The 12,561-nt window shown below is 39.3% G+C and overlaps 1 protein-coding gene across 1 annotated transcript in view; it reads left to right on the forward strand.

Annotated features, from left to right (window-relative positions):
• LOC137615384 (ectopic P granules protein 5 homolog) overlaps window positions 1-12,052 on the forward strand; it is a 109,371-nt gene extending 97,319 nt beyond the window's left edge. The window contains exons 35-38 of the mRNA XM_068345202.1: window positions 99-220; window positions 756-1,055; window positions 1,261-1,381; window positions 9,677-12,052. Of these exons, the coding sequence (XP_068201303.1) occupies window positions 99-220; window positions 756-1,055; window positions 1,261-1,381; window positions 9,677-9,823 (690 nt within the window). The 3' untranslated portion in view covers window positions 9,824-12,052. The remainder of the gene's footprint in view (window positions 1-98; window positions 221-755; window positions 1,056-1,260; window positions 1,382-9,676) is intronic.
• Window positions 12,053-12,561: the final 509 nt, after the last annotated feature.

Consider the following 12,561-nt stretch of genomic DNA (forward strand, 5'->3'; position numbering starts at 1 on the left):
GTGAACATTACCTAATAAAATTATTATATTTTCATAAAGACTTGCTTAGAAAATAGTCTATCATAAACTCAAATTAATATAATTTTTACTGAATGCAGGAAGGTCAACTGTATGTTGTTTTTGCATTCTCAAAATGGCAAAGGCAGCAATCCGTAAGATGTGCAGATAATTTACTGCTCTTGTCATCACTAGTTGAATTACTGGGATCCCTTGTACCAAAGTAAGTGAAGATATTTTTCAGTTTGATTGTGATGAACTACCATTTACCATACAAAATGACCCTGTAACTATATGAACTGCAATGAAATTCAACAAAGCATTTATCCCATGAGATTACTTGGTCAAGGAGACATTTCCATTAATAATTACTCACGTACCTTCAAATTCGTAACACTTGTTTGACTCTTGGATGCTTTAAGAATAACTCGCATGACCCAATTCCTGTATCCATGGAATGCTGATAACAGTGCGCACAATTTACATGAATGTCAAAATTTAGATAAATAACTAATGTCAAGTTTTAGAAATAAAAGACTTGGGGACATTTTGCCATAATCATTAAATTTTTTAACCATCCAACTGTAAAATATTTTAAAAGTACAAATTATTTGATATTTGAATCTTAAGCTTAGACATACCTATATGAGAGTGAAATGTGTTGACTTGGGGGTTTGCTTAGACTTTTATAATGATATAATAAAATACCATTTGATAAATTTTAGGCTTTGAATACTAATGAGGAAAATTCTTTACAGTGTAACTATGGAATTAGGGCTTATATTGCTGTTTAGCGAAATCTTAGAACTGGTCACTCAGACCCTCAAAGAGCCAGGGTCTACTGAATCTGTATGGCAACATTGTTGCACCTTTGCTTCCCGTTTGACTTGCTGGGCTGAAGATCGCAGTTCAACTGGAATTTTAGCAGCAATTGGATTAGGGAGACAGTCCCCTCTTTCCCCTGGTGTACGCCTTGTGTGCCGTTGCCTTAGCACATTCCTTAGCTTGCAAATGCCAGGAAGAGGAGAATTTCGAACACACCCATGTCACCCTCACAGGTATGATATGTTGTTTTAAATGTCAACTTTTTAATGTATCCCGAAGCCTTTCGTTTTTACTCATGAGACATTTAAAGACGGGAGGAATGTCATGTCAAATGTATCGGCAGAAATCATCAGATTGGGTCTTTTTTTTGTTGCATACTAGAATTAAGATTGTTCCTTAAGCTTTTAAGCCCTTTTGTATTGGCCCTTTTACATGCAGTGATGTTGATGGGACCCAGACGGATGGTGAGAGTGGAACTTGCACTTTGGAACAACTTCGTCTTCTCACTTCTAATGCAACGTATGCTGGGCTTACTCATCCTTTAAGTGAAGCAATACAGGTACAGCAACTTTGAATGTCATTTTTGGTGATAATAGCATATAGTACTATTATTTGATAACTCCCTAATTATTTATTTTGCACACCAATTGAATTAATACTGTAAACATTAAGATGCTATAAATTAAGTAGGTAATACAGTTATCAAAAGTGGTGTACTGTACTGTGCCTGCTGTATTATTTTCAGTCCCATTAAAAGTGTATTTATAAGAATCTGGTGTAAGTATCTTTTAAAAGTTTAAAATATGTGTGTGCTTACGATGTGTGCACCTATAAGACAAGGGGTTTAGATGAAAGAAAAATCCATTTTTGGGTAGGTGCTGTGTGGTCAGGGACTTTTCTGTAAAGGCTAGAACTGGGAATCCAGTTCGACTTGATATACCATAGAAATAGGGCCTTGCCTTTCCGGTGTCGGCTTCGCCATCCGTCCCCAGCTAGTGCAGCAGCACAACCTAGCTCCCAAGGCCATCAGTGAGCGCCTGATGACTGTCCGCATCCCCATCACGCGGGACAGACATCTCACCCTGATCTCTGTCTACGCCCCGACTATGACCTCAACCGATGATAACAAAGCTGCCTTCTACACCCAGCTCGACCGCACCATCCAGGCAGTGCCCGCCAATGACAAGCTCGTTGTGCTTGGCGACTTTAATGCCCGAGTAGGCAAAGACCATCGCCTGTGGGAGGGAATTATCGGCCGCCATGGCATTGGAAATTGCAACGCCAATGGCCAACTCCTACTGGGTCTGTGTGCAGAACACCAACTTGTGGTAACCAACACCATCTTCCAGTTACCAAAGCGACAAAAGACCACATGGAGACACCCACGGTCTAAACACTGGCACACCCTGGACTACGTCCTGACCAGAGCCAGAGATCGAGGAGACGTCCGCATCACCCGATCCATGCCCGGAGCGGACGACTGCTGGACGGACCACAGACTCCTCATCTCCCGACTCTCCGTGACGACCCTACGACCACCCAGAAGGGCACCTGACAGCGTACCACAACAACGCTTTGATTGTAGTAAGCTCCGCAACCCACAGGTGGCACAGAACTACAAGGAGGCCTGCGAACAATACCTCGCAGACCCTGTGGGTCAGGCCACTGTTGAGCACCACTGGACCACCCTCAGAAACGCCATGGCCCGTGCCGCGGAGGAAACACTAGGCTACACCACCAAGAAACGGCAGGATTGGTTTGATGAGAATGATGCTACTATCTCTCTTCTCATTGGAACCAAACGACAAGCACGCCTGACTTTGGAAAACCAACCAACAGCAGCTAACAAATGTGCTCACAAGGTGGCTGAAGCTGGTTGCCAGAGAGGTATCCGTGAAGCCCAGAACACCTGGTGGCAAAGAAAAGCTGCAGAAATACAGAGTTTCGCTGACCAACGTGACCTGCGCAGCTTCTATGCAGCAACAAAGGAAATATTCGGTCCCACACGGTCATCAGTGGGCAGCCTGAAGGACGCGGATGGGGCCACGACCATCACCGACAGCGAGGGCATCCTGGCCAGGTGGAGGTCTCACTTTGAGAACCTCCTCAATGACCAAGCAGACACCCCAGACGATCTCCTGCGAATGACCCCGCAGCATCCCGTCCGTCACTGGATGGCACTACCACCCTCCATCCATGACTTCAACAAGGCCCTGCAGCGCATGAAGCCCGGCAAAGCCCCAGGGCCAGACACTATCCCGTTGGAGCTCCTCACTCACGGTGGCCCCGGCTTGAGGAACCGTTTGATGCTCCTTATACTGAAAATATGGGAGACCAAGACCCCCCCCAGTGACTTCCGTGATGCAAACATCACTACCATCTTCAAGAAGGGAGACAGGGAGAACTGTAACAACTACCGGGGAATATCACTACTAAGTATCGCGAGTAAGATTTTCGCTCGGATTCTCCTTGACCGCCTCCTTATCCTCGCAGAAGACGTCCTGCCAGAGTCCCAGTGCGGCTTTCGACATTCCCGCGGGACCATAGACATGATCTTCTGTGCGCGACAACTACAAGAGAAGAGCCTCGAACAACAACAGCCCATAATGTTCATCTTCTGGGATTTGAAAAAGGCCTTCGACAAAGTACCTCGACCTGCCATGTGGGCTGTCCTCAAAAGATATGGCTGCCCACCCGATTTTGTCAAGCTGGTGCGTGCCCTCCATGACGGAATGGTTGGGAGAGTCTGCCACCAGAACTCTCTTTCAGACCCATTCCCCATCAACGGCGGCCTGAAGCAGGGCTGTGTTCTGGCCCCGACGTGTTTCTCGCTATACACCGCAGCAATGCTCAACGAGATTCCCCCAGACACACCCTCAGTCGACCTACGTTTCCGCATGGATGGAGGCGCGTTCAACCTCGCTAGACTCCGCGCCAGAACCAAGACCACCTTGTGTGCAGTACGAGAACTGCAGTATGCTGACGACAATGCCACCCCAGGTCAGACGGCAGAGGACCTGCAGTCGTTAGCTGATGCATACAACTCTGCCTACGAACGTTTTGGGATGCAAGTCAACTCAGACAAAACCAAGACCCTCGTCCAACATCCACCAGGACTGATGCTCCCCAACTTCAATACCACAGTGAATGACCAACCGTTAGAACAGGTGGACCAGTTCTCCTACCTAGGGAGCATCCTAACATCAGCTCCCACAAGCAAAAAGGACGTGGAGAACAGGATCAGGGCAGCCCACTCCGCCTTTGGCCGACTCAACTGCCGCGTATTTAACAACCACGCACTGACAATGACCACCAAAATAATGGTGTTCAGGGCAGTAGTCCTCTCCACGCTCCTGTATGCATGTGAAACATGGACGCTATATAAAAACGATCTTAAAAACCTAGAACGCTTCCAACAAATGAAACTGAGGCAGATCTTGAAAATCCCCTGGGAGAGCCACACCACCAACATTGAAGTCTTAGAACGTGCCTCGCTGACCAGCATGGAGGCCACCATCATCCACCACCGCCTCCGCTGAATAGGACACGTGCATAGGATGGATCCATCTAGGCTCCCAAAGAAAATATTCTACGGAGAACTGACCCAGGGCACCAGACCACGAGGAGCCCCGAAAATGCGCTTTAAAGATCAACTAAAGCGCACCCTGGCTCTAACTGACATCGATCCTTCCTCATGGGAAGAAACAGCCAGGGACAGGAAAACCTGGAGGAGTACAGTACACCATGGCACCGTGGACTTCGAGGAGAGGAGGAGACAAAATGAGGAGGCTAGGAGGAGAAGAAGGAGAGAGCGATTAGAACAGCCCCGCCCACCACCTACCCTCCCTTGTGAACACTGTCCGCGACTCTTCCACCACAGACTAGGACTTAACAGCCACATCAGTCATAAGCACCCACCCCACAGATAGGAGGCTGATGGCTAACGACAGAACCCAATACTCGGACACGAGTGGGCGCCGACGACGACGACCATAGAAATATTGTCTTATCTTCCCTAGGGCCAGTGTATCAATGTGTAAAGCACAGACTCAGTGTATAATGGAGACCCTTTTGTTCAGTCTCTATTAAACCCAATGCAGCACCTCCAATGCAAAATTTGTCTATTAACTGATGACACATCACTCACTGAACACCATTACTAAAACTGTTGACAATGCTTATCCTGGCATTTGTTTTTTACCCGGCAACCATTATTTCAATCTAGCAGTTTGTCTTGGTTATATCCCTTTCTCTTCAGGAGACTCGGAAAGCAGAAGTGTTTTGGGGACCACGAAGCCCCTAGAATAGATTTTTCTTTCATCCAAACCCCTTTTTTGAGGTTAGCTGCTATGTTGTTTCCAAGGACTTATACTAGCTCAGGTTCGATAGTTGTGTCTGCAACCTCACCATCTTTGTGAGCTAAGGATGGGGTTGTTTTTAGAGAATCTATAGGTCTACCTGCTGAGTCATCAGCAGCCATTGTCTGTCCTTCCCTGGTCCTACCATGGGTTAAGAGGGAACCTGGGTGCTTATAATTTGTGTATATTTTCAGTCTCTATGGCATTGCCGTGCTAACTAGGGCATTGTCACTGTCCCTTGCCTCTGCTATTCATAAGAGGCCTTTATATGAGCGATCATCCAATTAATGATTACATATGGTGGAAGGAGGCAATTAAAAAGTCAATCCACTCACCTTCGAGAGGAAATCGCTGAAAAGTAACTAGATTACCCTCGTTGTTCTCCTTCTGAGGACCCCCACTCTTCTATCGGATTGCACTCGTAGGTACCACAATCAAACCAACCGCTTCTATTTGTCTCAGGTAGTTTCTTATAAATACCCTTAGCCCAGACCAACCCCTAAAGCTCTGGATGTCCCAAAAATGCCAATAAAGAATTAGTTTTTTTCACATTGATGGTTTTAGGGATGGCGAATGAATCAGCCTTTTTGATAAGAGGTTGTGAAATCACAGATAGCCTCCTGTAGAAAGAGACGTTGGTCCAGGTTTTTTTTTTTAAATACACTACCTTCTGAAGATGTAGATATCTAAAAATTTAGTTTTAGGGTTGACACCGGACAGAGGTTACCAAAACTAAGGTGTAAAGGCGAGATATGAAGAGGATCCGGCCTCTGGGGGGACTTTTAATTTTTGCCTAAAAATAAAATGCCTCAAGTTCACAAACTTTTGTTGAAATGCTGCAAGTTCACACACTCTTGTTCCCTAGGCTAAGACTACTATAAATAGTCTTCTGAATAGAGATGTGCCGATAGTATCGGTAGTATTAGCCTAATTTGTGAGCATCGGTATCGGCCACTGTCATGACACCTGTATTGGTATTGGCCTCCACCATGAATATCTGGTATTGATATCAGCCAATCAGAAAATGAGCTTAAATTCCCGATACTCTGATATTGGTACTTTGGGGTACTTGAACATCAAAGGTTTCTTTGTGTTCAGAATTAATGTGTTTCCAACAATTATGACATTGCACGGCTTAACAACAAGGTTGAAGGAGACGAAGCATAGGGGTGTTGAAAAGTCTTGCAATGTTTTTTTTTTTTTATATAGAATAATTCTGTATTATCTTATTCCTCTAGTATATACTGTATACAGAATTACCATTTCAAAAACTGAAATATGGACTTTTCTAAATAAAAAAGTTTAATATTACCGGTGATTCCTTGTACAACCCTTATATGAATTTCAGTGTACATTCTAAGTTTCTACTTCTCTCCTACCTTGGTGTGTACTAGAATTCATGCAGACAATTGTACCTAAACATTAACTAAAAGACAAAGGGAGATGTGAAGAATATAACACTTAGGGAGAAACTCACCAAGATTGAGCATTTGAAATGGAAAACTATATTTTATTTTCAGTCAAAGTTACCATTTTAGCTCCTCACACTAAGACTAAATTCAGAAATGCAAATAATTCCTTACTTTACTCTTATTTATGAACAGCTTTTTTTTTCCTAGTTCAGAGATCTGGCTGAACTAAGGTTATGATATTCAGTAATAAAAAAAAATCATATAGGGGAAGGCATTAGATTTATGATCAGGCTGTCATTGCCATGAACATAGCCATATTTTAACATGTTTCTGAAAAAAAAAAATTAAAACTCTGTTTTATGTCAAGTAGATACCACAAAGTGCTTGGCCTGTACTGTGTACTGAATAGGCCTAATGATTCCTCACACTGCATTGCACACACTGAAGAGGTTGAGAAGTCAGTCATCAAATCAATATTATACTGTTATTGTAATCATTAGAAAGAATTTCTAAAGTATTGTAGTGTCGGTCTTGGTATCAGCCTCCAAAGTGGTGTTGACACATCTCTACTTCTGAAGCACATCTTTTAAAGAAATATGGAGTTTAAGTGATTTTCCTAGAAAATCAAGTAGTATTGAGTGACTAATTCTCTGAAGGAGTTGGTCATGATGGACCTTGGAAAACAAAGAATTCTTGGGTCTGTCAAGGCAGATTTATATAAAAAAAAATATTGATGGGCTAATCTTCCTATCTTTAAAGAGGTGGACCAGAAAGAAAGGAAAGTCTGGGCTATCAGACAAGGAGTCCTTTCCCTAAGGAATCCCATCCATGTCGTCTACAATGACTGGTATTGTTTGATGGAAGAAGACCTCTTACAGCTCATTAGATATGTGATGCTGTTAAACAAAAAGTCTCCTCCATATACAGAAAGTCCTCGGGTTACGATCAAGAACTGTTCTTATGTGTCGGTACTCGATTTTTGTCAGAAGTCAAATTTTTATACATAACATACAGTACTTTATGTGCATATATACTAATATGTGTGATATTCTTTAGAAAATAGAGAAAACAATCAATTACCATTCATAAATTACTGTACTCTATATAAAGAAATACTGTTCTTATACCACATACTGTAGTGTACTTACACTTATACAGAACTACGATAGTAGACAATGAGTATTACATATAACAATTCCTTGCCTTTATTCCTGAGGTTGGCCTGCTCACTGCCATTAGAAGTCTCCCTTAAACTTTCTAGGCATAATTCATAGCAAAAATTCAAAAAGGCACAAAAATATCAGAAATAAAAAAAAAATAAAAAAGCAGCTCTGAAATCCCGAATGTGTATCATAAACAAAGAGGGCAAACTAATGCTGACTTTGACACATAGTGCACTACTCTGCATTGGCAAGTACTGTAGTTCATCTTTTCAGCGAACCAAACCTCACAACCCGAAATTGAGTTAAAAGGATTTTTTCAAGCACCTCTCGGGAGCCCATTCATATCAGCGAATCACCGTAACTGAATACCATTGTAACCTGGGGACCTTCTCTTTATACAGGAGAGAAAATCCTTTCATGAACCTTCTGGATCAGAAAGGAGGAAGCCAAGATATTCCAACTCCCTACTCTTTGATATAACTGTACTGACTGAAGAGGCTGTGACTTCAATTTCAAGTGTTGAAGAAATGAAAAACATGGCCTGTTCAGCCACAGTGGAGTCACAAGCTCAACTTTCCTGTGAAGTCATATAGGTCTTCAAAATCAAACTTGGAGGAGGAAACTTGTAGACCATCTGTTTCATTTTGGAATCAAGGCATTTCTTGCAAATGCTTGAGAACCCATATTTGAAGTAACAGTAATTGCAGAGCATGCATTAGCACTTATCACTTAGAGCTAAAATTTAAGTAAATAGTTCATTCAATTCTAATTAAATGTACTTAACTGAGAAGTTGAGGTAGAATTCTAGAAATATTGACAATTTTTTCAAGTGTTTAACAATGTCTTTTGCACCAACAATGTTTGAAAACATGGTTGCCAGGGGAAAAAGCATTAGCAATTACTGTCAGTGGGTGACATGCCATCAGTTAGGAGATGAATTCAGAATTGGAGGTTCTGTGATGGGCTCAATAGATCCTGAACCCATGGGTCTCCCTTATACATAGTAAGTCTGTGTCATGTACGTTGGATACACTGGCAGGGAAGTCAATGTTTCTTGGGACTATCATATGGCATTTAATTTCTTGTTTTAGCATTTACAGGAAAGTTCTTTGGGGACCACCTACTGGCTAGTCCCAAAGACCATAAAGTTTCTTTAGTTTGTCATAGAGAATGTTGACTCAAAATAAATTACAGTAAAGCCATAATTTTTTTCAATGAGAAAAAATATAATAGATTGCCTTTCAAAACATATTTTTTAACCATTTATGCCTGTTATCATGCTAATACTGTATTGAAATAGACCAAAAGTTTTGTGCTGTGGAAATTTATGAAGTATTTACTTTTCAGAAACTGTACACAGCCACAGAAAAAAGACTTCAAACACAAAATCACTTTATAATACATATGGGAAAATATCAAAGTATATAAGATTTTCCTCCTCTCAAATTTTACTCAACATTTTAACATTACTCTTTCATCTTTAAGTACTTCCTTTATTATTTTTAAATAATTCTCTTAATTTTGTAAAATGGGAAACCTACAACATAGGGGCCCAAACTTTAAAAGTATAAGGTTTTCAAATTTTACAGACAACATTAATTGAAAACCAAGTGTCATTGTTGTATAAAAACCATTGATAGGATTTATAACAAAGTTTGAAATATAGTACAATATTCTACTGTATACACTTTTCTTGGTTATTTGTAGATATGAAGCATTGAAAAATATTTAATGGTTTTTAACTTGATCTCAGTGAATTTTGACATGAACATTTCACCTGGCTATGGAAACTTTACATTTTGATTTATGGAATACTCAAAACTTCTGTATAGTAACAATGTTATTCAAAATTTTATATTAAATTGTAAACCATTTAGAGGTATTTCATAGATCACAAAGTTATTTTCCTTCTTTTTTTCAGTTTATTGAGGATCCTGCCCACTGTATTGCTGATGTTCACATACTACTTGCCAAGCTAGTATTAGATGTATTACCTGATCCAATCTTGCGCCATCTTACAATTGAAGCAAATTTGAGTCCTTCTGCACCACCACCACCTCCAGTTTAACATTCTCATAACTTTCAGCTGTGCCTTTAACCAATTTGTATTATCATGCAGTATTTCACATGGTAAGGGTGTTCAGGAGGTAAGCTTTTTTGTTTAGTAGATATAAAGTATTGGTATCCTGAACTGTGCACTTGTTGCTGCATTAGAGATATTGGCAGCATCATAGATCTACTTTTAGTTATTCTTTGAATTTGTAAAGAAAATATATTCCAGCTAGTTGAGATGGTTTTAGTTTTATAATTTTAGGGGGTATTTTAAATTTTTCTTCCTTGAAATGCAAATGCTTTCTGAGAATATAGTACATTTAACTGCACAAGGATGGTAGGTCCCTCATTTTGTAGGCATAATGGCATCTGAAGAATGAATGTGATTGGAGTTTCAATATCTTGAAAATGTTTATACAGCATAGCCTTAAAAGAAGTTGGAGGGGTATCTGTTGACAACCTTTAGTTACAGGATACCATGTGACTATACATGTTAGACAATAAAGAATATCAAGTTTCCGATAGAGGCTTCCCTTCTCATACTGATTGATTAAAATGTTTTGCTTGAGTGATTGTTGAAATTATGGACAAATGCATTATTATTTATCCCTTTTCTTACTGCTTAGAGAATGCTTATTGGTTGAGATACAAAATAGTTGGTAAATTAATTATGTGGATTGATGTGTTTCTGTCATACAAATAGAAGACATGATTTGATATAAACATCAAGTTTTTCACTTAAAGATACTAAGTAGGTATGGGATAACTAAGCCGTTTGTTATGAAAGGAGACTCCCCTTTCTTACATACATCTTAAAATAGTTAAAAAGATGACAATATATTGCTGTGAAATAATATATTTAGCAAAGTACTTAGATGCATCTGCTTTAGTTATTTTTGAGGTTAGGCTGCTTTGTGGTCCCGTAGGACTTTTCTGTTAAGGCTAGGGCAGGGAATTCAATGTGACATCATACTCTATACCAAAGAAATATTGTCTTCCCGGTCTTAGGACCAGCATATCAACATGCTAAGCACAGACTTAGTGTGCATAAGGGAGAGCGACAGGTTTAGGGTTTATCGAACCTGTCATAGTACCTACTATGCTAGATTTGTCTGCTAACAGGCAACATGTAGCCCATCGAGAACCAGTGCTAACACTGGAGGAAATGCTTACCCAGCTGTTTTTCTCACCTGGCAGCTATTGTTCCTCCTATTGAGACAATTTGCATGTGTCATTGTATTTGCCTAATCTGAGGGATTCTACACAATCCTGTAAGTTAAGTAAAAAGGTTTTTAATTTATTGTTACCTAATTCTTACAGTTAGATGTTAGTTTTAATGCATAATCTGTTATTCGGTTTTTTTTTATACTAAATTGTAAACACGATCACGTTTGATGCCATTAGAATTCCAGCTTTCAGACATTATTGGAATTAATTATAGAATATTTTCTATCACATATAATATGAGTTTTAACCAGGTTTGATATGAATGTTAGTCTAGCCAAACCATGAGGTTTTCGACAATTTTTTGGTTTTAGTGTAGCCTATAAAGGCTTATGATCATTATCAGGTGTAAATCTACAAAAGAATTAATTTTATTAGTTAGTTAAATAGTGTTTGTATATGTGCTACATGTATATTATAGATTTGTATACATAGGTGTGTTGGAACTGATGGAAGTATTCTTGACACTGAAAAACACAGCTTAAGAAAGAACTCTCACCTATAGATTTTCTTTGACGACCACAGAACAGTGTTTTCTCAGAAGAGGAATATCTTTTTCAAGAACTCTTAATTACATTGATTCTTCCAGTTATGAAGTTCCTTTGGGAAAGGGTTGTTCCTCACCACAGTCCACCTATCAGGCTCTTTCGGTGTGTTAGCTGATGCCTTTTTATGACAGACAGCCCTGGATCTTAGATCAGAGCTATTTAAAAGAGATCCATGAGTTTATCCCTGGTCTCCAAGTGCACCTGTTTGTGATGAGAGAGAACCACAAAAATCCGCTTTGTGTAGCTTTGAGTGCAGATTCTCAAGAAATTGCAAGTTATGTCTTGAACATAAACTAGAACATCTGACCCTCAATCTATCAGTTTCCTCTGAAATTGATTGAAGGTTTTGAAGATCCTGTTGGCCTTCTCAAGAAGAGCTGTGATGGTGATACCCCTATCTAAGGCCAAATTGATAGCCTCTTCTGTCAGCACAGCTATATGAGAGAGTAGGGAGTTGGAATATCTTAGCTGGATTTTATATATATATATATATATATATATATATATATATATATATATATATATATATGTATATAATATACATATATGTATAATATATATATATATATATATATATATGTATAATATAGAGAGAGAGAGAGAGATGTATATATATATATATATATATATATATATATATATATATATATATATATATATATATGTATATATATATATATATATATATATATACATAGATACATAGATATATAGATATATATATAGATATATATATATAGATATATATATATATAGATATATATATAGATATATATATATATATATATATATAGATATATATATATATAGATATAGATAGATATATATATATATATAGATATATATATATATAGATATAGATATTCATCCTCCACCAAATATTAAGAGTTATTGTGTACGGGATGGATGGCTTTCCTTAGGAATTGGACACCAGATAAGCTCAGACTTTTTAGCTTCCTATCTGATCCACTCTTTGGAAGAA

This window comes from Palaemon carinicauda, chromosome 21 (assembly GCF_036898095.1).
Source record: "Palaemon carinicauda isolate YSFRI2023 chromosome 21, ASM3689809v2, whole genome shotgun sequence".
NCBI lineage: Eukaryota > Metazoa > Arthropoda > Malacostraca > Decapoda > Palaemonidae > Palaemon > Palaemon carinicauda.